Genomic DNA, 27115 nt, shown 5'->3' on the forward strand with positions numbered 1-27115 from the left:
ATCCTGGAATACAATGACTTTGGTTCTTCCAAAAGAAAGAAGTAATGGGATTTGGTTTAGGAGAAACGTGTTGAGTACAGTTTAAGTAATATTGAGTAAAAATTGAAAACGGATCATTATGTGTAGGTCTGGACCAGGGCACTTACACAACCCAGAGAGTGAGTAAGTGCTTCCTGAAATTTTGCACACTAGACATTCCACTCACCTCAAAGTAGCCCCAGCTCTCATCTCAGGGAGGAAATATCGAAAGGCTGAAAAAAGGGAGGAGCAGAAAAGAAGGGACTGTGAAGTTTGCAATGGCCCTTACCTTTGACCAGTCTCCCACAGTCAGATGCGGAGGACAGTCTGTTCTGGCACAGGACTTATGAGAAGATGCCTTGGGTCCTTGACACAATTCATCTGAGAGACTCAGAAAGCTGCCATCCGTTAACAGCTGCTGACAGGTGACCCTGCGATTCTGAGTTCCCCCACCACAGGTCCTGGAACACTGAGAAGACAGAAGGAGGTGAGTCAACGGGCTTGGCCCTCTTCAACTTAGTGCAATGCAGGGCTCTTACAATCATCAGCCTGGCGGCCGTGGAGTCATCAGTCTGCCATACCTGCTGCCATTCTTCAATATGCCAGCTAGGAGGGCAATCAAACTGATTGCATGCTTGTAAGGCATGGGGCTTCTCATCTTGGCATTCCTCAGGAGGGGAGGGGGATTCCCCAGGGTACAGGCAGTACACTTCTCGGGTCTGGATTCCAACGCCACAGGTAGCTGAGCAGGGTCCCCAAGAGCCCGTGTGCCATCTGTACCAAAAAAACAAGTGGGCAACATTAACTGTCCAATGGACTCTGTGCAACAACCAGAGCATGGACAAGTTCCTCTCTGGACTTCCAGACTCCACCCGCCACATCCAGATCCTGGAGTCACAGCACCAACATATGCAATTCAAGTCCAGAAATACAATGTTTCAAGGCAAGAAGTGTCAGGAAAGGGTTTAAAGATTTTACCTGTTTGGGAAAGTCCAGAGTACATTTCTCTCCATCCTAACCTACCACCCTACAGCAATAATAAAATCTTAGTTTTGTTTTGAATAGAGCCCCAAGGCAAGGATGAATTATATAGGTGCCAAAAGAATTTTAAATGCTTAAAAGCACACTTCAGGAAATTTTCAGGGCACCTGGATTCATTATTTGGAATATCCCTAAGAAAATTCTTTTATGTTAGGATTATAACATATATATGTGTATATATATATATATGTATGTATGTATATGAAATGTGATTCCTTTCCAATAAGATCTTGGAAAAATCAGGTTTTCTCATGAAACATCTGTAAAAATTAAAACCCAAGGCAGGTGCTCATGATACATATTTCCAAGTTGCCTTCAAAAAAGATTCTCTCAATTCACACTCTCACCAAAAGCAAGTGAGACGGCCTGGTTTCTTACAGCCACACCAACACTGCACAATATCATTTAAAAAAGTCTCTGCCTGTCTGATGGGTAAAAAATTGTATACAATGATTATTTTAATTTGTGGATATTTAATTCTTAGTAATCATGAATTTTTAACTAGTTACTGTAAAGATACATCATAAGGAAAGAATTTTTAAATGCTTAAAATGTACATTAATAAAAAACTGCTTGCTCCAGGGTAGTTTGTAACGGCAAAAAAATAATTAATTAATTAATTAAATTTTACAAAGTGGAAGGAGGCCATCTAAACATTTAATAATAAAGGGCAAAATAAATAATTGTCTATTCATAAAGCACCATGCTAGCAGCCATTGAAAATAAAGTAGATATACAGTTACTGACATGGAAATACATTCATGTATTTTTATTAGAAAATAGGTCGCATGCAGAAAAAGAATATGGCTAATTACACATTGAAATGTTAACAGTGATGATCTCTAAGTGATAGGATTTTTATTTTCTTTATTCTTGCTGGTATCTTTCTCCTGATTTTTCTTATAATAAACATTCATTATCAGAAAAAATAAGTTAGTTCTTTGAAAAGTATTAGTGTTTATCTAAAGGTGATTTTTCAGTTTTTCTGATTTCTAACTCTCTATAATAAACATGTTTTACTTATGTGACTAAGAGAAAAAATGAAGAACAGTATTAAAGACAAATAGGGCAAAAAGAGTAAAATCTTAATTTATGAAGGCAAGAGTTCACAATGATGATATAACAAATACGGAGACTGAATAACAAGCACAAATATGTATGAAATATGAGATGTTAGATATAAGAAAAATGGAAGGATATGTAATAAAAAAATTTTAAGCTGTGAAATACTTCTCTAAGCTCCTGGCTTATCAAAAAGATGAATTTTAATAAGAACATAGAGAACTAAATAATACATTTGAAAATTTTGATGAAATACATGTTATTAGGCAACTACAAAAAGTTCTATTCAAGAAAGGGACTAGAGCTTGCTAATTGTGTGATTGAGTGCCTACAAATTTCTAAGAAACAAGTGAATTCCTATGTTATTTAAAATGTTCCAAAGTAAAGAAGAGGATTAAGTATTTTAATGTACATTAGGAAGCTCGGTAAAACCTGAGCACAAAATCTGACAAATGTATATAAAGAAAATATTTTTTATGTATGGCTATGTATTCTGAATTCTAAATAAAAGAGAAATATAAATCCTAAGTAAAATGGAAGCAAGTCAATCAAAGGATTAAAATAATACACAGTACACGCTATGGACTGAATGTTTGTATCCCTCCCCAAATTCATATGTTGAATCCCTAACCTCCAATGTGATAGTGTTTGGAAATTAGGCCTTTAGGTCGAAATTAGGGTTAGAAGAGGCCATAAGGGTGGGGCCTTCCTGATGGGACTAGTGCCCTTGTAAGAAGATAAACCAGAGAGCTCGCTCTCTCTGTCTCTCTCTCTTTCTGCCATAAAAGGACACAGCGAGAAGGCAGCTGTCAGCAAGCTGGGAATAGAGCTGTCATCAAACACGGTACCCTGCTGGCACCTTGATCTTAAAAGTTCTAGCCTCCAGAACTGTGAGAAAATAAACTTTTGTTGTTTAAGCCATCTAGTCTATCACATTTCTGACCACAGTGGAACTATATTAGATAATCCCCCAAATATTTAGAAATTATGCAATAACCTTTTAAATTACTCATGGGTCAAAGAAGAAATCACAATGAAAATTAGTATTTTTAAATGCATGTTAAAAAACATGAAATGTCAAAATCTGTGGGATGCAGCTAAAGCCATGATTAGAAGAAAGTCAATATCTTAAATGTACATATTAAAATGCAAGAAAGGCTGAAAACAATAATCTATTTCAAGAAGTTAAAAAAACAGTATATTAGACCAAAAAAAGTAAGGGAGAGGAAACAAAAAAAGAGATGAGTACAGAAATGAGTGAACTAGAAAACAAAAGTTGGCTGTTCAAAAGACAAATAAAATTGATAAATTTATGGTGAGAAGAACAAAAATAGAGACAGCATAAACATAAGGAATTTAAGGGGAATCTCAGAGGCATTAAAAATAATAAAAGTATAATAGGTGTAAAATGAAAAACATTATGTCAAACAATAAATAAATTTAAATAAATTTAAAAATTGATTTTTTTTAACTTTAGAATTAAAATATTCAATTAACATGCAAAAAGACAAATGAATATATAAACCAGCATTTATATTCCTTTAGCACTTACCCTTAAATTATAGCATATATCACTATAAATGTTGATAACAAAGTCTAGAGTTTCTTGTTATCTCTACTCCTTTTCTTGATCAAGATGAAAGGGCTTCTTGAACTATTCTCATCTGTTACTGTTGTCTAGAATTCTGTTTCTCCTGACTTATTTTAATCATTCCTGTTTTGTTTTTTTTTCCACGGGTTTGGTTGAGTTCATTATATTTTTTTATTCTGCTTTCTCCTCTGCTATCTTTTATCCTTAGAGTTACCCTTGGAAATTTAAAGGGCCTATTTAACATCTCTAGAGTTAATCAAAATTATTTCCATCTTCACAAATAGTACAAGGGGCTTAAATCACTTTAACTCCACAATCAACATTTGACCCAGTTTTACAATCAACCCAGTTTTTGTTGTCCAATATCTATTTCAAATCCACATTCAGATATTATTATTGACTTGCACAGTCAGTGATTCTTTTTTAGATAGCTGTCTTTACAATGTACTTTGGTCAGTATTCATTCTTATATCTCAGACCGTCCCTCTAGGATCAGTTTTCTGCTTAATAAACACATTCTTTTAAAATTATCTTTAGTGAAAGTTTGCTGCTAGTAAAGTCTCCTGGTTTTGCTCACCTAAAATTTCTAACATAATAGTAGTTAACATTTATCGATCACTTACCATGGGTCAAGCTCTTTTTAGAGTACTTTACATGTATTAACACATTTAATCCTCAGATCACCTATAAGGCCACGGTTTGCTGACCCCATTACAATCTGAAAATACCCTTGTTTCATCTTTGAAATATTGTTCACTAAGTATGTGATTCCAGGCTGACAGTTATTTCCTCTGAACCATCTGAAGATAATATTCCATTATTACTAATGAGAAGAATACTGTCAGTTTTTGCTGTTCCTCTTATACATCTCTTCTCTCTGATTGCTTCTGAGATATTTTGTTTGTCTTTGGAGTTCCGAGGCTTCCCAACCATGTGTCTAGGTGTGTATCTCTTTTTTATTTTTCCTGCTTGGGATCTGTTGTAACTCCAGATTCTCAGGATTCATATTTTTCATTAACTGCTGCTCCGTGGCATGTGGGATCTTCCCGGACCGGGGCACGAACCCACGTCCCCTGCATTGGCAGGCGGACTCTCAACCACTGCGCCACCAGGGAAGCCCCTCTCTGTGCTTTTTTCCAGGTAATTTCTTCAGATCTCTCTTCTACTTCACCTGTTTGCCCCATTCCATAACTTTTAAATGTCAGTGATTTTATATTTAACCTCTAGATATTCTATTGGGTTGAACCATATGAATTTGCCAATATTTGACCATTTTTAACCAATGAAATTTAAGTTTTATATGGTTCAACCTAATATTTGGTTCTTTAAAAAAACTGTCCAAGTATTTTTGATAGGTTGTTCCTAGCTTAGGTTTTCATTTCCAGTTTTATACCTTTAACTATTTTAAACAAACATTTTATATTCTGTATCTGATAATTCCAACTATCTGATGCTCTGTGTATCTGATTCCCCACTGATTCTCCCATGTTGTTTATTCCTGAGTATTTTGATTTTTGATTATGAGGTCATTCCTATTAGGTCTTGGTGGGAATTTTAAGTTCTAGGTGGAAGTTACATCATTCCTCTACAAAGAATTTGCATTACGTCTGTCAAAACCAATGTGAATTAATTTTTCAGATCACATAGTCAGATAAATATAACCCCCCACCTCCTGCATATAGGGCTGTTGGTAGCTGTCCCCAGGGAGGTACTAACTTTTATACTGGGTTACCACTCTAGATTCATGCCTCAGCTTCGTTTTGGCTACTGAGGATTTCCCCTACTTTCTTACAAGCTTAATTCTACATTTCAAGTTATTTTTAAAAATTTTACCTAGTATTTTAGGAGCTTTAACAAAAGGGCATTCAGGATATCTAGTCCATCACAAGGCTAAAAATGGACGCCCACATTCATATACTTGAAAGTTTAGCAAGTTTAGCTCTAGGATGATCATGACTTTCCCTGAGTTCTCTAAATATGTTATTCCTTTGTTTTCTGGAAACTCCACTTGTTAATACGTTCTTGGGGTTAATATGTCTTTCATGTCTTATAGCTTTTAAGAATTTCTTGTCATCCTTGATTTTCTGCAGTCTCACTTGCCCTATCAAAGTGGGGATTTGTTTTCACTTTTTTCTCTTGATACCATAAGTATTTTTTCCTGAGTTTTAGTCAACAGTTTAATATCTTGCTTCTCTGCCATTATTTCCCTATTTCTGCACTTCCTTCTCTTTTCCCCAAATCATCAACCTTCTGTGGTTTGATTCATTTGACACCCTCAGCACTATCTTCAAGTCACCAACTCTTTCAATTGTCTACAGCTTATTCTTTGATTTCATTGACTGTTTTTCATTTCTAGGTTTTCTAATGCTTTCTTTATAATACACATCTATTCTTACCACATTCCTGCCTATTTCTATTTCAAAATTTCTAGTTCTTTACATAGATATTATTTATTAGTTATTTCTCCAAAAATCCCAATAATACTTAAAGTATTTTCAGATTGTTCTTATATTTTAATTTCTTCTGGAGTGAATTCATCTTTCAACTATTGAATCTGTGGGCTATCTTCGTAAGTATTAGATTTTTTTACATGCTTTGGAACTTCATTTTGCAGCCTCAACTGGAAGAGGGTATTCTCTCCCTCCACCTCCTTCAATCCTTTTCTCTGTCTCTTAACCCTTCCTGTCTCAGTTTTGTTTGCCCCCATCTAGCCCTCCAGGGTCTCCAGTCTAGAACGAGGTCTTATATGGACAACGTAGCACAGAAGCACTATAAGGACACTGACATCCAACCACCAAGCCAACAGGTAATCTGGGACGGTATCTGGTCCCGGGCCTCTATCTGTGTTTGTCCTTCCTCTCCACAAGTGAGCAGCCTCAGGTAAACAATGGCTTCAGGCTGTGATTAGCAGCAGCTTTTTTTCTTTTTTTTCACAAAGAAGCAAAGAACATGGGTCCTTTCCCACGAATTAAAAGGAAGATGTTAAGTCCCTGCTAGCCATAGGACTGGATATAATTGGAAGTATATAAGTTAACCTATTAATTAGCCTATTAATATCTAAATTTCCAGGAGCTTTAGAGGTGAGGGAAATCACCAGTAGTAGATATATAGGTCATACTTTGAAGACAATCAGACTACATGGCTAAATAATTAGAAGGCTTTTGTTACACTATTAAAACAACTCAGCTTAACTATGTAAGTTATTTGAAGTTACTTCAGGATGATCAGTCTTTCGAGAAAGTATGTAACTAGAAGAATCAATTAGTGCCATAAGGAAGCAGAAGTGGAACCATTTTTATTCAAGAAATGGATAACAATTTCTTATTAACAGACAGTGAACTAAACACAGAATTTTTTTTTTAATTCAAGAACTGGGTAACAAGTCGGTACAGAAACACATTACTCTTGCCTCCTGTTTCCCTACTTCCCTGTCTAGCTGTGTTGAATCCTGTCATAGAAGAAGGCTCTTCTCGGACTAGTGGGACCATTAAGTAACCCCACATGTCTCTATGAACCGCTGGCTCTCTCTTGGAAAAAGCAAACTCCATAAATAGCAGACACTCAGCAGTTATAGGATAGACCAAGGGGAGTAACCCCATAAAAGCAAATAAATATATAACACCCCACCTTGGAGAGTTCAGGCTAATACATCAAATACATTTGCCTTTGGGTAAATAAAGAACTACTGACTGTCCAATCCAATCTCACTGGTAAGTTTCACCCTGCGGTAATATTTTACTGCTATTGCCCTTGGAGTCAGTAAATATTTGTATGTAAATATTGTGCAACACCCTGTTCCTGTTATTCCTACACCACTGGTTTCTAGAACCTAAAACATTTTTGTAAGATGACCTTTATTTTGGCATCAACCCTTTGTCTCTGCTGGTTTTTTTCCAATATGACTCTCAACCTTCAAAAAGTTTATTAAATTTGCAACTTCAAAATGAGGAATACGATTTCTCTTCACATGAAAGCAGACCCTTAATTTTGTAAAGTGGCCAAGATATATTGTGTGTTGCCCTAGTCCTAGCTTGAAAGCTCTGTTAGCAAGATGCTGAAGAAGATCCTGTGTAGGATCTCTTGCCGAGGCTGAGGGAAGGAAGCGATCCTGCACGTGGGCTGGTGCGTGAATAAACCAGCGTGCTTCCATCAGCAGCCTTGAGGAACAGTTTCTAGACTTGTCAAATCTTGCCCTGATTGGTAAGCCAAGGAAGGACAGCTCTGCAACACAAACTCAACCCTGCCTTGGCCTCCTGGGCAGGTCAAGCAAAGGCTGTTATTCTTAGAGCTAAAACAAACCCTGAGCATTTCAAACAACTCATGAGTAGGTATGAGGATAATTGCAAAAACACTAGGCAGAGTCCTAGAGATGTGAGTGAAAAATGCAACCTGAAAGCATGACTCAACAATGAAAGACTAGAGCTGAAAGGGACCTTGGTGATCATAAAGTCTGACACCTTTCGTCAACATTCAGATTGAGAAACTAGGCCCAGAGAGCTAAGGGACATGTCTAAAATGCCTTGATGGAGGTAGAACTAGGGCTCTATCCCCTTCCCCTGACCCATTCCCTCTTCTCTCTGGACTATTAAGACATACCCCTACCAAGTATCTAAGGTTAGGGTCCATTTCACATTGTTGGACTTCATTATACCAGTGAGAAGTGAGCCACTGCTTACTTTTATGGGAGAGTATTAGTTTATTTCCCGGAGGAGGGCTCCAGGCAGAGGGCACGGTATGTGCAAAGGCCCAGAAACCATGAATGACCATGAACATGGGTCATAGTGAATAATTTAGTGTGGCTGCTGGGCAAGTTCCTCAGCGTTAGCACGTGTGTGTGTGTGTGTGTGTGTGTGTGTGTGTGTGTGTGTGTGTGTGTGTGTGTGTGTGTGTGTGTGTGTGTGTGTGTGTGTGTGTGTGTGTGTGTGTGTGTAGCGTGTGATGAGGTGAGAGTGGTCATGACAGGAAATGTGGTTCAAGAACCTAAAACCAGGGTAACAAAGACTTTATTTGCTGTTATGGGTTGAACTCTTTTCTTCAAAAAGCTGTTGAAGTCCTAACTGCTAGTGCCTAGAAATGTGACTTTATTTGGAATTAGGGTCTTTACAGATGATCAAGTTAGGATGAGGTCATTAGATATTGGGCCCTGATCCAATATGAGTAGTGACCTTATAAAAGGGAAATTTCGATGCAGAGACATACAGAGGGAAGGGGATATGAAAACACATGGGGAATGCCATCCACAAGCTAAGGAACGCTCAAGCTACCAGAAGTTAGGAGAGAGGCACAGAACAGGTTTTCCCTCACAGCCCTCTGAAGGAACCAACCCTGCCAAAACACCTTGTTTATGGACTTCTAGTCTCCAGATTGGTGAGACAATAAACTTCTATTGTTTTAGCCACTTAGTTTGTGGTACTTTGTTATGGCAGCCCAAGGAAACAAATACCTATGCCAAAGTAAAGAATGTGGATTTTCCACAGGTAAAGGGAAGTCATTGAAGGGTTTTTTGTGGAAGTTCACACGGACATTCTACAATTTAGAAGGATCTTTCATAGTCACATGTGTGCATATGGATCAGGGAAACATTAGAAGCAGGAGTTATTTAGGAACTAAGAAACCGTTCCGTCAAAACATCTGAATCAAGGCAGTTAGGAATGGATAGGACCTGGGAATTATCATACTAAGACAAATATCAAATGATATCACTTATATGTGGAATCTAAAATATGGTACAAATCAACATATCTATGAAACAAAAACAGACTCACAGACATAGAGAACAGACTTGTGGTTGCCAAGAGGGAGGGGTTTGGGGAGGGAAGTATTGGGAGCTTGGGATTAGCAGATGCAAACTATTATATATAGGATGGATAAACAACAAGGTCCTACTGTACAGCACAGGGGACTATATTCAATATCCTGTGATAAACCATAGTAAAAAAATATGAAAAAGAATATATATATATATATATATATACGTACAACTGAGTCACTTTGCTGTACAGAAGAAATTAACACAACATTGTAAATTAACTATACTTCAATAAAATTTAAAAACAAAACAAAAACACCTCTGCAGAACCCTGGAGCACAGAGGGGCATGATTTGGGAAGCAGTATTTTTGAAGGATGCTCTGAGCATTTCTGGAACAGACAGCAGAGGCACAATGATATTCATGACTACAAATCTAAAGGCAGAGTCAACATCTTGATGAAGAATATTTGCGGCACTATATAAACAGTAAAAAGGAAATGACAAGCTAAGGAAAAACTATTGCAGATTCACATGGAAGCAGGCTTTAAATGGGGGATACTCAAGTGGAATTGTGGCAGGTTGGGTACCTCATTTAAGGACATTTATTAAAAATTTGTAATTGATCTCATCATCTCTGTCACTATGCTCCCCATTTCAGGGTTTGAGCAGTCTTTTAAAAATGTGACTTTATCATCTCATTGTTTAAAGCCTCCAATGGCTCCCCACTGATTCTCTGGGTCACATCTAAATGCCTACCATGGCCCTGCCGTGTCTGATCTCATCTCAGGATACGCTGACTTCCTTTCTGTCCAGTTTCCTGACCACACCAACTTCTTCCTTTCCTCGGGGTCTTTGCACATGCTGTTCCTTCTGCCTAGAACACGCCTTCCTCTACACTTCCCCTGGCCAACTTCTACTCCTCTTTCACATCTCAACTCACATAGAACTTCCTCAGAAAGGCCTCCTCTGACCACCTGCACCCAACCCTCAGCCCCCACCAATCTATATTAGGTCCTCATGTTACTCTTGTTCCTGAGACCTTTTCTGTTTCTTTATAGCATTTATTATAATTTAAGTAATATACTTATTTATGTTTCTGTTTGCTTAACTCTTCCTTCTACCCCATTTCAAGACTCAAGTTTAAGGAACCAGTTTACAAAATCACATAGAGCGTGATTCCAATTTCGTGGGAAAATATGTTGAGATATTAAACTATGTTTTTCACCTCCTGTATTTCCCCTTGTCTCTTACCCCAGTTCACATGGGTAGTCTCCATCTTACAGGGCCTCAGAGGAGGGATGGGGCAGGGGAGGAAAACAGAAACTCCAGCTTTTCCAAAAATATCTGAATCATTGGTTCCAATATTAGAATAAGAAAGAACTGAGAAACGTAAGGTAAGTAATTTGGATTACTAAGGTTTTTAATACTTAACATGAGTGCAATTTCCCTAAAGATGAAAGGGAGCAGGCTTCAAGATGGCGGAAGACTAAGACGCAGAGATCATCTTCCTCCCCACAAATATATCAGAAATACATCTACACGTGGAACAACTCCTACCAAACACCTACTGAACACTGGCAGAAGACCTCAGACCTCCCAAAAGGCAAGAAACCCCCCACGCACCTGGGTAGGGCAAAAGAAAAAAGAATAAACAGAGACAAAAGAATAGGGACAGGACCTGCATCTCGGGGAGGGAGCTGTGAAGGAGGAAAGGTTTCCACACACTAGGAAGCCCCTTCACGGGCGGACACTGTGGGTGGCAGAGGGGGGAAACTTCGGAGCCACGGAGGACAGCGCAGCAACAGGGATGCGGAGGGCAAAGCGGAGAGATTCCCGCACAGAGGATGGGTGCCGACCGGCACTCACCAGCCCGAGAGGCTTGTCTGCTCAGCCGCCGGGGCGGGCCGGGCTGGGAGCTGAGGCTCGGGCTTTGGAGGTCAGATCCCAGGGAGAGGACTGGGGTTGGTGGCGTGAACACAGCCTGAAGGGGGCTAGTGCACCACAGCTAGTCGGGAGGGAGTCCAGGAAAAGGTCTGGAACTGCCAAAGAGGCAAGGCACTTTTTCTTGCCTCTTTGTTTCCTGGTGCTCGAGGAGACAGAATTAAGAGCGCCGCTTAAAGGAGCTGCAGAGACGGGCGTGATCCGCGGCTATCAACGCGGACCCCAGAGACGGGCATGAGATGCTATGGCTACTGCTGCCACCACCAAGAAACCTGTGTGCGAGCACAGGTCACTCTCCACACCTCCCCTCCCGGGAGCCTGTGCTGCCCGCCACTGCCAGGGTCCCATAATCCAGGGACAACTTCCCTGGGAGAACGCACGGCGCGCCTCAGGCTGGTGCAACGTCACGCCGGCCCCTTCCGCCGCAGGCCCGCCCCGCACTCCGTACCCCTCCCTCCCTCTGGCCTGAGCGAGCCAGAGCCCCCGAATCAGCGGCTCCTTTAACCCCGTCCTGTCTGGGCGAAGAACAGATGCCCTCAGGCGATCTACATGCAAAGGCGGGTCCAAATCCAAAGCTGAACCCCGGGAGCTGTGCAAACAAAGAAGAGAAAGGGAAATCTCTCCCAGCAGCCTCAGGAGCAGCAGATTAAAGCTCCACAATCAACTTGATGAACCCTGCATCTGTGGAATACCTGAATAGACAACGAATCATCCCAAATTGAGGAGGTGGACTTTGGGAGCAATGATATATATTTTTTTCCCCTTTTTCTCTTTTTGTGAGTGTGTATGTGTATGCTTCTGTGTGTGATTTTGTCTGTATAGCTTTGCTTTTACCATTTGTCCCAGGGTTCTATCTGTCTGGGTTTTTTTTTGTTTGTTTCCTTTTTGTTTTCTCTTTTAGTATAGTTTTTAGTGCTTGTTATCATTGGAGGATTTGTTTTTTGGTACGGTTGCTCTCTTCTTCCTTTCTTTTTATTACTTTTTAAATTTTTAAAAATAACTATTTTTTATTTTAATAACTTTATTTTATTTCATTTTATTTTATTTTTCTCTCTTCCTTCCTCCCTTTCTCTCCTTCTCTCTTTCTCTCTTTCTTTCTCCCTTTTATTCTTAGCCATGTGGATGACAGGCTCTTGGTGCTCCAGCCAGGCATCAGGGCTGTGCCTCTGAGGTGGGAGAGCCAACTTCAGGACATTGGTCTACCAGAGACCTCCCAGCTCCACATAATACCAACAACGAAAATCTCCTAGAGACCTCCATCTCAGCGCCAAGACCCAGCTCCACTCAACGACCAGCAAGCTACAGTGCTGGACATCCTATGCCAAACAACTAGCAAGACAGGAACACAACCCCACCCATTAGCAGAGAGGCTGCCTAAAATCATAATAAGTCTACAGACACCCCAAAACACACCACCAGACGTGGACCTGCCCACCAGAAAGACAAGATCCAGCCTCATCCACCAGAACACAGGCACTAGTCCCCTCCACCAGGAAGCCTACACAACCCACTGAACCAACCTTAGCCACTGGGGACAGACACTAAAAACAACAGGAACTACGAACCTTCAGCCTGCAAAAAGGAGACCCCAAACACAGTAAGATAAACAAAATGAGAAGACAGAGAAACATACAGCAGATGAAGGAGCAAGGTAAAAACCCATCAGACCTAAAAACTGAAGAGGAAATAGGCAGTCTACCTGAAAAAGAATTCAGAATAACAATAGTGAAGGTGATCCAAAATCTTGGAAATAGAATGGAGAAAATACAAGAAACGCTTAACAAGGACTTAGAAGAACTGAAGAGCAAACAAACAATGAAAACCAACACAATAAATGAAATTAAAAATTCTCTAGAAGGGATCAATAGCAGAATAACTGAGGCAGAAGAATGGATAAGTGCCCTGGAGGATAAAATAGTGGAAAAAACTAATGCAGAGCAGAATAAAGAAAAAAGAATGAAAAGAATTGAGGACAGTCTCAGAGACCTCTGGGACAACATTAAATTCACCAACATTTGAATTATAGGGGTCCCAGAAGAAGAAGAGAAAAAGAAAGGGACTGAGAAAATATTTGAAGAGATGATAGTTGAAAACTTCCCTAATATGGGAAAGGAAATAGTTAATCAAGTCCAGGAAGCGCAGAGAGTCCCAAATAGGATAAATCCAAGGAGAAACACACCGAGACACATATTAATCAAACTATCAAAAATTAACTACAAAGAAAAAATATTAAAAGCAGCAAGGGAAAAACAGCAAATAATATACAATGGACTCCCCATAAGGTTAACAGCAGATCTTTCAGCAGAAACTCTGCAAGCCAGAAGGGAGTGGCAGGACATATTTAATGTGATGAAAGGGAAAAACCTACAACTAAGATTACTCTACCCAGCAAAGATCTCATTCAGATTTGACAGAGAAATTAAAACCTTTACAGACAAGCAAAAGCTAAGAGAATTCAGCACCACCAAATCAGCTTTATAACAAATGCTAAAGGAAATTCTCTAGGCAGGAAGGAGGAATGGATACAAAAAAAAGACCCATATATATGTTGTCTACAAGAGACCCACTTCAGACCTAGGGAAACATACAGACTGAAAGTGAGGGGATGAAAAAGGATATTCTGTGCAAATCAAAAGAAAGAAATCAAAAAAAAAGCTGGAATAGCAGTTCTCATATCAGACAAAATAGACTTTAAAACAAAGACTATTACAAGAGACAAAGAAGGACACTACATAATGATCAAGTGATCAATCCATGAAGAAGATATAACAATTGTAAATATTTATGCACCCAACATAGGAGTACCTCAATACATAAGGGAAATACTAAGAGCCATAAATGGGGAAATCCACAGTAACACAATCATAGTAGGGGACTTTAATACTCCACTCTCACCAATAGACAGATCATCCAAAATGAAAATAAAAAAGGAAACACAAGCTTTAAATGATACATTAAACAAGATGGATTTAATTGATATTTATAGGACATTCCATCCAAAAACAACAGAATACACTTTCTTCTCAAATGCTCATGGAACATTCTCCAGGATACATCATATCTTGGGTCACAAATCAAGCCGTGGTAAATTTAAGAAAATTGAAATAGTTTCAAGTATCTTTTCTGACCACAATGCTATGAGACTAGATGTCAATTACAGTAAAAAAAAAATCTGTAAAAAATACAAACACATGGAGGCTAAAAAATACACTACTTCATAATCAAGAGATCACTGAAGAAATCAAAGAGGAAATCAAAAAATACCTAGAAACAAATGACAATGAAAACACGATGACCCAAAACCTGTGGGATGCAGCAAAAGCAGTTCTAAGAGAGAAGTTTATAGCAACACAATCCTACCTTAAAATACAAGAAACATCTCAAATAAACTAACTTTACACCTAACACAATTAGAGAAAGAAGAACCAAAAAAATCCCAAGTTAGCAGAAGGAAATAAATCATAAAGATCAGATCAGAAATAAATGAAAAAGAAATGAAGGAAACGATAGCAAAGATCAATAAAACTAAAAGCTGGTTCTTTGAAAAGATAAACAAAATTAATAAACCATTAGCCAGACTCATCAAGAAAAAAAGGGAGAAGACTCAAACCAATAGAATTAGAAATGAAAAAGGAGAAGTAACAACTGACACTGCAGAAATACAAAGTATCATGAGAGATTACTACAAGCAACTATATGCCAATAAAATGGACAGCCTGGAAAGATGGACAAATTCTTAGAAATGCACAACCTTCTAAGACTAAACCAGGAAGAAGGAGAAAATATGAACAGACCAATCACAAGCACTGAAATTGAAACTGTGATTAAAAATCTTCCAACAGAAAAAGCCCAGGACCAGATGGCTTCACAGGCAAATTCTAGCAAACATTTAGAGAAGAGCTAACACCTATCCTTCTCAACCTCTTCAAAAATATAGCAGAGGGAGGAACACTCCCAATCTCATTCTACTAGGCCACCATCACCCTGATACCAAAACCAGACAAAGATGTCACAAAGAAAGAAAACTACAGGCCAATATCACTGATGAACATAGATGCAAAAATCCTCAACAAAATACTAACAAACAGAAACCAACAGCATATTAAACGGATCATACACCATGATCAAGTGGGGTTTATCCCACGAATGCAAGGATTCTTCAATATATGCAAATCAATCAATGTGATACACCATATTAACAAATTGAAGGAGAAAAACCATATGATCATCTCAGTAGATGCAGAGAAAGCTTTCGACAAAATTCAACACCCATTTATGATAAAAATCCTCCAGAAAGTAGGCATAGAGGGAACTTACCTCAACAGAATAAAGGGCACATATGACAAACCCACAGCCGACAACGTCCTCAATGGTGAAAAACTGAAAGCATTTGCACTAAGATCAGGAACGAGACAAGGTTGCCCACTCTCACCACTCTTATTCAACATAGTTTTGGAAGTTTTAGCCACAGCAATCAGAGAAGAAAAAGAAATAAAAGGAATCCAAACTGGAAAAGAAGAAGTAAAGCTGTCACTGTTTGCAGATGACATGATACTATACATAGAGAATCCTAAATAAGCTACCAGAAAACTACTAGAGCCAATCAATGAATTTGGTAAAGTAGCAGGATACAAAATTAATGCAAAGAAATCTTCTGCATTCCTATATACTAATGATGAAAAATCTGAAAGTGAAATCAAGAAAACTCTCCCATTTACCATTGCAACAAAAAGAATAAAATACCTACGAATAAACCTACCTAAGGAGACAAAAGACCTGTATGCAGAAAATTATAAGAAACTGATGAAAGAAATTAAAGATGATATAAATAGATATAACATGTTCTTGGATTGGAAGAATCAACATTGTGAAAATGACTCTAATACCCAAAGCAATCTACAGATTCAATGCATCCCTGTCAAACTACCACTGGCATTTTTCACAGAACTAGAACAAAAAATATCACAATTTGTATGGAAACACAAAAGACCCCGAAGAGCCAAAGCAATCTTGAGAAAGAAAAACGGAGCTGGAGAAATCAGGCTCCCTGACTACAGACAATACTACAAAGCTACAATGATCCAGACAGTATGGTACTGGCACAAAAACAGAAATATAGATTAATGGAACAGGATAGAAAGCCCAGAAATAAACCCACACATATATGGTCACCTTATTTTTGATAAAGGAGGGAAGAATATACAATGGAGAAAAGACAGCCTCTTCAGTAAGTGGTGCTGGGAAAACTGGACACCTACATGGAAAAGAATGAAATTAGAACACTCCCTAACACCATACACAAAAATAAACTCAAAATGGATTAAAGGGCTTCCCTGGTGGCGCAGTGGTTGAGAGTCCGCCTGCCGATGCAGGGGTCACGGGTTCGTGCCCCGGTCTGGGAAGATCCCACATGCTGTGGAGCGGCTGTGCCCGTGAGCCACGGCCGCTGAGTCTGCGCGTCTGGAGCCTGGGCTCCGCAACAGGAGAGGCCACAGCAGTGAGAGGCCCGCGTACCATGAAAAAAAAAATGGATTAAAGTCCTAAATGTAAGGCCAGACACTATCAAACTCTTAAAGGAAAACATAGGCAGAACACTTTATCACACAAATCACAGCAAGATCCTTTTTGACCCACCTCTTAGAGAAATGGAAATAAAAACAAACAAAAAAAAATGGGACGTAATGAAACTTGAAAGCTTTTGCACAGCAAAGGAAACCATAAACAAGACGAGAAGACAACCCTCAGAATGGGAGAAAATATTTGCAAATGAAGCAACTGACAAAGGATTAATCTCCAAAATTTACAAGCAGCTCATGCAGCTCAATATCAAAAAAACAAACAACCCAATCCAAAAATGGGCAGAAGACCTAAATAGACATTTCTCCAAAGCAGACATACAGATTTCCAACAAACACATGAAAGAATGCTCAACATCATTAATCATTAGAGAAATGCAAATCAAAACTACAATGAGGTATCATCGCACACCGGTCAGAATGGCCATCGTCACAACATCTACAAACAATAAATGCTGGAGAGGGTGTGGAGAAAAGGGAACCCTCTTGCACTGTTGGTGGGAATGTAAATTGGTACAGCCACTATGGAGAACAATATGGAGGTTTCTTAAATAACTAAAAATAGAACTACCATACCACCCAGCAATCCCACTACTGGGCATATACCCTGAGAAAATCATAATTCAAAAAGAGTCATGTACCACAATGTTCACTGCAGCTCTATTTACAACAGCCAGGACACGGAAGCAACCTAAGTGCCCATCGACAGATGAATGGATAAAGAAGATGTGGCACATATATACAATGGAATATTACTCATCCATAAAAAGAAGTGAAACTGAGTTATTTGTAGTGAGGTGGATGGACCTAGAGTCTGTCATACAGAGTGAAGTAAGTCGGAAAGAGAAAAATACCATATGCTAACAAATATATATGGAATCTAAAATAAATAAATAAATAAAAGGTCATGAAGAACCTAGGGACAAGATGGGAATAAAGACGCAGACCTACTAGAGAATGGGCTTGAGGACACAGGGAGGGGGAAGGGTAAACTGGGACGAAGTGAGAGAGAGGCATGGACATACATACACTACCAAATGTAAAATACATAGCTAGTGGGGAGCAGCCGCATAGCACAGGGAGATCAGCTCGGTGCTTTGTGACCGCCTAGAGGGGTGGGATAGGGAGGGTGGGAGGGAGGGAGACCCAAGAGGGAAGTGATATGGAGATATATGTGTAACTGATTCCCTTTGTTATAAAGCGAAACTAAGACATCATTGTAAAACAATTATACTCCAATAAAGGTGTTACCAAAAAAAAAAAAAAAGATGAAAAGGTCGTTCCAATTGGATATAGCCTCAGCACCACCTCCCATATACTTGATGTTCTTGGACAGCTCCGGACAGACTTGACAAAGTGGGTATCCTGATGCCCAGCTAGATCCTAATAGTCTTACTGTATTGTCTCTTCTGCAATTTTCTGTTAGTGTTCTGGTACGGATGACTCTGGAATTCAGAAACCTGGGGGTGGAAATGAGATGTCCAGGAAAGAAGATTTCCCTATGCTGTTTCTGGGTCTTGCTCTCCAAAGTACGTTTGTAGGTCTTTACTGCCTCCTCTCAGCTGAGCACAGCAAGACGGTTCTAACGCAAGTCAAGAAGTGCCCCGTATTTCCTTAGCCGACAACTTAAGTCAGAAATATTGCAATGGACCACATCTTTATCCATTCCTCTGTTGATGGACATTTAGATTGCTTCCATGTCCTAATGAGAACCTACTGTAGAGCACAGGGAACTCTACTCAATGCTCTGTGGTGACCTAAATGGGAAGGAAATCCAAAAAGGAGGGGATATATATGTATACGTATAGCTGATTCATTTTGCTGTACAGCAGAAACTAACACAACACTGTAAAGCAACTATACTCCAATAAAAAATTTTTTAAAAAGAAATACGGCTAGATAAAACCCTGTGCCTGGCTCACTGCAGGTGTGGTCTCCCCAGGGATGAAGCATGCATTGAGCTGGCCTCTTCCCAAGACTCTGCAGGTTAGAGAGCAAGACCCACAAGGAAAGGGCCCATCTGTGGGATACATAAGACTGGATCTCCAGGATGCCCTGACTTATTTGATCCTCACCCTCACCACTTCAGACCAGGAAGGCAGGAGTTTCTGCCTCATAGCCAACACATCTCATGGAATCAAAATCAGAAAGATCAAGAGAATTCCACAAGCACAACTTATTTCCTGAATAAACATAAAAACCTACCCTTACTCCCGTATGGCACGGGACACAAACTTCCTCAATTACTTAGGGTCCTAGACATAACTAAACTCACCTTTAGTGAATACAGGTACCTCATCAGATGGGTGATATAATTACTAAGAGGCAGGAAAGAGAATCTGGCAACAAGAGAGAGGAGGTGATTGGGAATGGGCTTTAAATTCTTGGTTTTAAATTTATCAGAGAAGAGTGGTGAAGATCATAAAGGTAAAGGATAGAGAAGAGAAAAAAATGGGGCCTGGATTTTGGAAGGTCTTGTGTGAGAGACCAGTGATGCTGAGTTATAATCCTCTGTAGCCAGCAACACGCAGGGATAGAGGAACAGGGGGAAAACCTACCCTTCCTTCTGATAAAATTCCCCAGGATCTTAAAAGGACTTGTGAAAGGAAGCAGATTAACTTTTAAGTTCAAACTTGGAGACCAAAAATAAGTCAACCTCGCCTACCCTTTGGGGCCTGTAACATTACACCCCATAATCTGAGATCTATGGTAAATCGTGGGAAGGTAAGAACACACTGGTGTGAGTTCTAGGTAACAAATAGGAGATCACTCAGTCATTCAACAAATATGGATTGAGCACCTACTGTGTACCAGTGCCAACCCGACCTCAGATCCTGTGCTCTTGGATGTGGCTTTGGGCACAGAAATGTTCTTGAGGAGACAGACAGGAGACAGGACAAAACTGCTGACCTCATGGTTTTGTCAGCAGCAGGCCAGCTCATGTTCATTCATGTTTGATGCAAACAAAAGTCAGACTAAAGGGGTTTCCTGCTGAACCTGGCAGTATCTGTGCATCTTAGCAAGAATTTGGCTGGGGCATAACTCGAACAGAGAAGGGAGAACTCCGACATAGGCCAGGCAGATCTACTTTGGGTGGACCCGCCAGTCTCAATGCACACACGTGTTTCTCTGCAAGGGAGGGTGTTACCATTCAGACGGTGTGTCCTGGGAGCATGAGACAGCACATACCTGGGTGGGCAGGGTTCCGTGTTACAAGCCTGACTCATTGCTGGAGGACGGTGGACCATATCACACAAGGAGTCGTTGACCGTCTGCTGGGTCTGGATGTGTAAGCACACTGCAATGGCTTCTTGATAGCCTGGAGGTTGGAAAGAGAAAAAGTGCAAATGACTTAGAATAACTCGTGCGGAAAAAAGAAAACAGGGTCTTGAGACTTCTCGTTCTTAAGCTACTGCCCTTTTGACCATATTACGTGGCTGCAGGCTGCATTTCAGGGTACACGTGGAGCAAACGACTTTGCATTTTGCAAAGTCTCCCAGTCTTTGATATTCTCTCCATCACCTTTTAAACTCAGTCCCTCTACTGTCCCTCCCCCAAATATACTCACTTTAAGACATTAAGGAGCATCCCGACTCCCCATCCACCTTCAGACTGACCTGCATTCCAAATATACTCAAAGCTAGGAGTTCCCTCAAATGAATCATCAAAGTGTTCCTTCCAAACATATACAATAATTTCCCTAAGAGGAATTTTCATATCAGCTCCTAAAGAATAACACTTGCTTTATATCATTGAATATGTGCTAAATTTGGTGTATAACCCTTATTAAAATTTTCATTAGAGTTGGAGTTCCTGTTCACTAAATACTATCATTAGTAATATTTCTATTACTAGCAAAAACAACAGCAATGCCTCCCATTGGGAAAGTGATTTGCAGTGTATGAAGTGCTTTCAAATACACTATTTGAGCCCACCATAATCTTGTGAGGTCAAAAGAATGGTATCATTATCTCCATTTTATTAATTTAATCATAAGGAAACAGTTGAGAGAGAAATGAAGACCGCAAAAGAGTGGTACATTCAAAACTAAAAATCAGATTTCCTGCTTCCGAATTCAGTGGTCTTTCTTTTGTACCCGAGGGATTCCAAAATGCAATACAGCCAACCAGCTTCCCTGTTCAAATATGAACTTTCACAGGCACATTTTTCCTTTGAGGTTAGACAGGTCTGTCTGACCCCAAAGCCCATGTCTCAACCACTCTTCTTTTTTTGTTGAGACAAAAAAAAAAAATTATTGGAAAATCAGAACTGAACAAAATATAAATGAAACTTTTGATGAAAAAAATCAAATGAAAATTGTAATAGCGACTGACTATGCTATTTGAAATACGCAAATGTATTCAGTTTCATGCAAAAATGTGTGTTCCATTATGTTATAAGATTGTGGTTCTTTTTCCAAATGCCATGTTTCAATTCAACCATTTTACAATATTTCGCAGAATGCAGTACAGGCCAAAAGTATATATAAAATATGTATTTGAGATGTTCAGTTCTTTTCACTAAATTTTCTTTTGCTTTCTTCAGTTGTAATCTTATGCTCCCATCCATGGCAGGATGCAGTCTTAAATCTCCATGCATCTTCCATGAACCTTTTTCTTTTTTTAAATAAACAGTGGCTAACCTGAAATACAAGGAGACACTGCTACAACATCACACCTTGGGTTCTCACCAGCAAATGTCAAACTTTCTTAGTGACTTTACAGATGTTCATTTTCTAGCAGGTTTCATTTCTTTTTAATCTGAGAAAAATTCAGTTGTCTTTCACATATATTTTAATTTGTAATCAAAATTATTTAGAAACTACAGTTAGAGACTATTTTGAAATGTTTTCTGGAGACTGAGGGGGTGAGTCTGAAAGCACCAAAGTTATCTCATTTTAACCATTTTGATGGACTTTCACAACATTTGTGACAAATCTCTGGGTCTTAAAGCAACTTTACTCAAAAAATATAGAAGTTTAAGAGGCGATTTAGGATACTTATTGAGGTAGAATGCATTTTCCAAAGACGACCACGAGAATATGTCCCTTCCCACGTACTGGGCCTACAATATGACTTCACCACTTTTCACTTCAAGAGGATTGAGTTAACCTTTATCCTCAAAAGTAAAAATTATAAAAATAAGTTTACTTCATCTTATACTTAAAATGTGGATAGTAATCGCAAATATGCATTTAGAAGTCATAAAATAAATCAAGTGTTGAAATTTCGATGTAAGTTTTCTAATAAATTCCTTTGGTAGCATGAGGCAACATCCTTCACTTCATATTTGACTTCTACAATGTCATATTAAGAGGGTTGTTTTTTCTTTGGCAAAAAAATATCCAAAGCCTACATCAAGAAATGAATTCATAATTAAAGGGTAAAAACACAGACTCTATGATGGGAAGCAGAGCCAATAAATGAGCTAATACATTCCCTTTTGTTGGTTTAAGGTTAGTTTGAGTTGGATTTCTTGCAAACAAATCTTGACTAATTCAACATGCCAAGTAACATCACACAGACACACACACACACACACCCAGTAAAAAATACTTGGAGCAATAAAAAAATCTATAGTCAGAACCTTTAAGATGACACCCACTATTTAACATATCAAATTATTTTTCAAAGTGGGAAAATGATTTGAATAAGAAAATTATGTTGATAAAATACCAAATAGCCTTGGCCCTTAGAAACAAATGTAATATGCTCTTTTTAAGCACCAGTGGAACATTAACAAAAATTGATCCTATATGAGTCTATAAAGAAAACTGCACTAAATTCCACAAGCCAGAAATTATGCAAGTAACATTCTTGACCATAATAGAGTCCAACTATAAATGAATAATAAACAATTAACCCACCCCCCAATCCAAACATTAGAATTTTTTAAGTCATTTCCTATAAAACTCCTAGGTCAAAAAGAGTGACTAGGTTACACATTATTTGTGACAAGAAAAAAAGAGAAGAGGAAGTCTTAAAGCAACCTGAGACTAGATGAACATCTCTTGATGATGGTTTTAATATCATGAAATAGATGACTTTTTTCCAAGAAAATCTAAATTATGAAATTCACTTTAAAATTAAGACCTTGTATATAACAATAAGCAGGGGGGAAACTTGAAAATGATGTTAATGATCCAGCCACAGTGCTCCCCCCTCAATCCTGCCCCCAAGAGGGAAAAGCAAGAACTGAATTTGGACAGTTATAGATGCAAATTCTTCCAAACTTTTAAAACAGATAGCTTCTATGATATGAACTATTTAAGATTATTAAAAGGTATGGAAAACTCCAAGTCATCTCACAAAACTAGTATAAAACTGATGATAAAAATCTATAAGAGAAAAAAAACCCAGATCTACTTCATATAGTGTTGCTTTATACAATGCTATATGACAGATGCAAGCCTAGGGCCATATTGAAAAGAACAGTTAGCATAGGTTTTTCCTTCTGCTGATTAGCCAGTATGATAGAATAACTACTGCTATAAGCTCCCAGGTAATGAAAAAAAGTAGAACCATAATATGGTATGGACCCAGAGGAGTGCCATTCTGGTATGAAAATGCAAGTTTTATAGCACTCCAAATAGGTGAGTTCTTTTTAGGAGCCAGATGAGAAGACAGCTGGTAAAAATTAAGGACTGTTGAAAGCCATTTGGCCTTATGAAGGGCATCATAAACATCACTGGAGCCTGAAAGGAAGTGACCAGTTATATCAAGAGTAGCTGGAAGAAACTACAGCTAGAGGCCTGTTATGATTTGAAGGGATCTGAAGAGAACAAAACAGCTATTGCTGATGTACCATGTCGGGAACACATCTCCATAGGAAGTATGCTAAAATGAGCCCATAGTGGGCCAAATCAGCTTGCAGTCCTACTTTCCCATTTGCAGGAAGGCATCTTGTACTCCACCACGCTCAACAGATGATACCTACGTGCATCAATATCATTCATACATGCATGGAAAACCCTAAATTAAATACTAGCACACTGTAATCAAGTCAAAAGTATAATAAAAGAATACTACATGTGACCTCAAACAACTGGGCATTCACATACCAAATCACTCACACACAAATATTCACACACACTCGAACAGAAACAACCAGATAGGAACTTCCTGCGATCACCCACCCACCCTCACATCCATCCTCGCCTTTCCCTTGCCAGTTTCCATTAGGAGCTGCTCCTGCAACTATTTAAGACTGAGCTCCACAACCAGGCTATGAATTTCACTCCCTGGCATTTAGGACATTTCTTGATACTTTGCCTTTTGCTTTCATTCTGGAACTTTCTCCTTGCCTTTTTTTTGTATGTGTCTATTTATTTTATTTTACTTTTAACATCTTTATTGGAGTATAATTGCTTTACAATGTTGTGTTAGTTTCTGCCGTATAACAAAGTGAATCAGCTATATGTATACATATATCCCCATATCCTCTCCCTCTTGTGTCTCCCTCCCACCCTCCCTATCCCACCCCTCTAGGTGGTCACAAAGCACCGAGCTGATCTCCCTGTGCGATGCGGCTGCTTCCCACTATCTATTTTCAATTGGTAGTGTGTATATGTCCATGCCACTCTCTCACTTTGTCCCAGCTTACCCTTCCCCCTCCCCATGTCCTCAAGTCCATTTTCTACGTCTGTGTCTTTATTCCTGTCCTGCCCCTAGGTTCTTCAGATCCATTTTTTTTTTTTTAGATTCCATATATATGTGGTAGCATACAGTGTTTGCTTTTCTCTTTCTGACTTACTTCACTCTGTATGACAGACTCTAGGTCCATCCACCTCACTACAAATAACTCAGTTGCGTTTCTTTTTATGGCTGAGTAATATTCCATTGTACACGTGCCACATTTTCTTTATCCATTCATCTGTCGATGGACACTTAGGTTGCTTCCATGTCCTGGCTATAGTAAATAGAGCTGCAGTGAACATCGTGGTACATGACTCTTTTTGAATTATGGTTTTCTCAGGGTATATGTCCAGTAGTGGGATTACTGGGTCATATGGTAGTTCTATTTTTAGTTTTTTAAGGAACCTTCATACTGTTCTCCATAGTGGCTGTATCAGTTTACATTCCCACCAACAGTGCAAGAGGTTTCCCTTTTCTCCACACCCTCTCCAGCATTTATTGTCTGTAGATATTTTGGTGATGGCCATTCTGGCCAAAGTGAGGTGACACATTGTAGTTTGATTTGCATTTCTCTAATGATTAGTGATGTTGAGCATCCTTCCATGTGTTTTCTGGAAATCTGTATGTCTGCTTTGGAGAAATGTCTATCTAGGTCTTCTGCCCATTTTTGGATAGGGTTGTTTGCTTTTTGATACTGAGCTGCATGAGCTGCTTATATATTTTGGAGATTAAACCTTTGTCAGTTGCTTCTTTGAAAATATTTTCTCCCATTCTAAGTGTTGTCTTTTCGTCTTGTTTATGGTTTCCTCTGCTATGCAAAAGCTTTGAAGTTTCATTAGGTCGCATTTGTTTATTTTTGTTTTTATTTTCATTTCTCTAGGAGGTGGGTCAAAAAGGATCATGCTGTGATTTATGTCATAGAGTGTTCTGCCTATGTTTTCCTCTAAGAGTTTTATAGTGTCTGGTCTTACATTTGGGTCTTTAATCCGTTTTGAGCTTATTTTTGTGTATGGTGTTAGGGAGTGTTCTAATTTCATTCTTTTACATGTAGCTGTCCAGTTTTCCCAGCACCACTTATCGAAGAGGCTGTCTTTTCTCCATTGTATATTCTTCCCTCCTTTATCAAAGATAAGGTGACCATACGTGCATGCGTGTATCTCTGTGCTTTCTATCCTGTTCCATTGATCCATATTCTGGTTTTTGTGCCAGTACCATACTTTCTTGATTACTGTAGTTTTGTGGTATAGTTTGAAGTTAGGGAGCCCGATTCCTCCAGCTCCGTTTTTCTTTCTCAAGATTGCCTTGGCTATTCGGGGTCTTTTGTGTTTCCATACAAATTGTGATATTTATTGTTCTAGCTCTGTAAAAAATGCTATTGGTAGTTTGATAGGGATTGCACTGAACCTGTAGATTGTTTTGGGTAGTATAGTCATTTTCACAATGGTGATTCTTCCAATCCAAGAACATGGTATATCTCTCCATCTGTTTGTATCATCTTTAATTTCTTTCATCAGTGTCTTATAGTTTTCTGAGTACAGGTCTTTTGTCTCCTTAGGTAGGTTTATTCCTAGACAATTTATTCTTTTTGTTGCAATGGTAAGTGGGAGTATTTGCCTGATTTCACTTTCAGATTTTTCATCATTTGTGTATAGGAATGCCAGAGATTTCTGTGCATTAATTTTGTATCCTGCTACTTTACCAAATTCATTGATTAGCCCTAGTAGTTTTCTGGTAGCATCTTTAGGATTCTCTATGTATAGTATCATGTCATCTGCAAACAGTGACGGTTTTACCTCTTCTTTTCCGATTTGGATTCCTTTTATTGTGTCTAAACCTTCCAAAACTATGTTGAATAATAGTGGTGAGAGTGGGCAACCTTGTTTTGTTCCTGATCTTAGTGGAAATGGTTTAGTTTTTCACCATTGAGGACGATGTTGGCTGTGGGTTTGTCATATATAGCCTTTATTATGTTGAGGTTGGTTCCCTCTATGCCTACTTTCTGGAGGGTTTTTTTTTTTTTTTTGCAGTACATGGGCGTCTCACTGTTGTGGACTCTCCCATTGCAGAGCACAGGCTCTGGACGCGCAGGCTCAGCGGCCACAGCTCATGGGCCCAGCCACTCCGCGGCATGTGGGATCTTCCCGGACGGGGGCACGAACCCCTGTCCCCTGCATCGGCAGGCGGATTCTCAACAACTGTGCCACCAGGGAAGCCCTCTGGAGGGTTTTTATCATAAATTGGTGTTGAATTTTGTCGAAGGCTTTTTCTGCATCTATTGAGATGATCATATGGGTTTTCTCCTTCAATTTGTTAATATGGTGTATCACATTGATTTGCGTATACTGAAGAATCCTTGTAATCCTGGGATAAACCCCACTTGATCATGGTGTATGATCCTTTTAATGTACTGTTGGATTCTGTTTGCTAGTATTTTGTTGAGGACTTTTGCATCTATGTTCATCAGTATATTGGCCTATAGTTTTCTTTCTTCGTTACCTCTT

The 27115-nt window shown here is 39.0% G+C and overlaps 1 protein-coding gene across 5 annotated transcripts in view; it reads right to left on the bottom strand.

The window, feature by feature from the left end:
* Nucleotides 1–27115, bottom strand: part of ADAMTSL3 (ADAMTS like 3) — a 366800-nt gene that overhangs the window by 90114 nt on the left and 249571 nt on the right. For all 5 annotated transcript variants that reach the window (XM_060293778.1, XM_060293777.1, XM_060293779.1 and 2 more), the window contains 3 exons: nt 20170–20299; nt 600–792; nt 308–487 (listed from right to left, as the gene is read on the bottom strand). In XM_060293778.1, the coding sequence (XP_060149761.1) occupies nt 308–487; nt 600–792; nt 20170–20299 (503 nt within the window). The remainder of the gene's footprint in view (nt 1–307; nt 488–599; nt 793–20169; nt 20300–27115) is intronic.

Source organism: Globicephala melas, chromosome 2, assembly GCF_963455315.2.
Source record: "Globicephala melas chromosome 2, mGloMel1.2, whole genome shotgun sequence".
NCBI lineage: Eukaryota > Metazoa > Chordata > Mammalia > Artiodactyla > Delphinidae > Globicephala > Globicephala melas.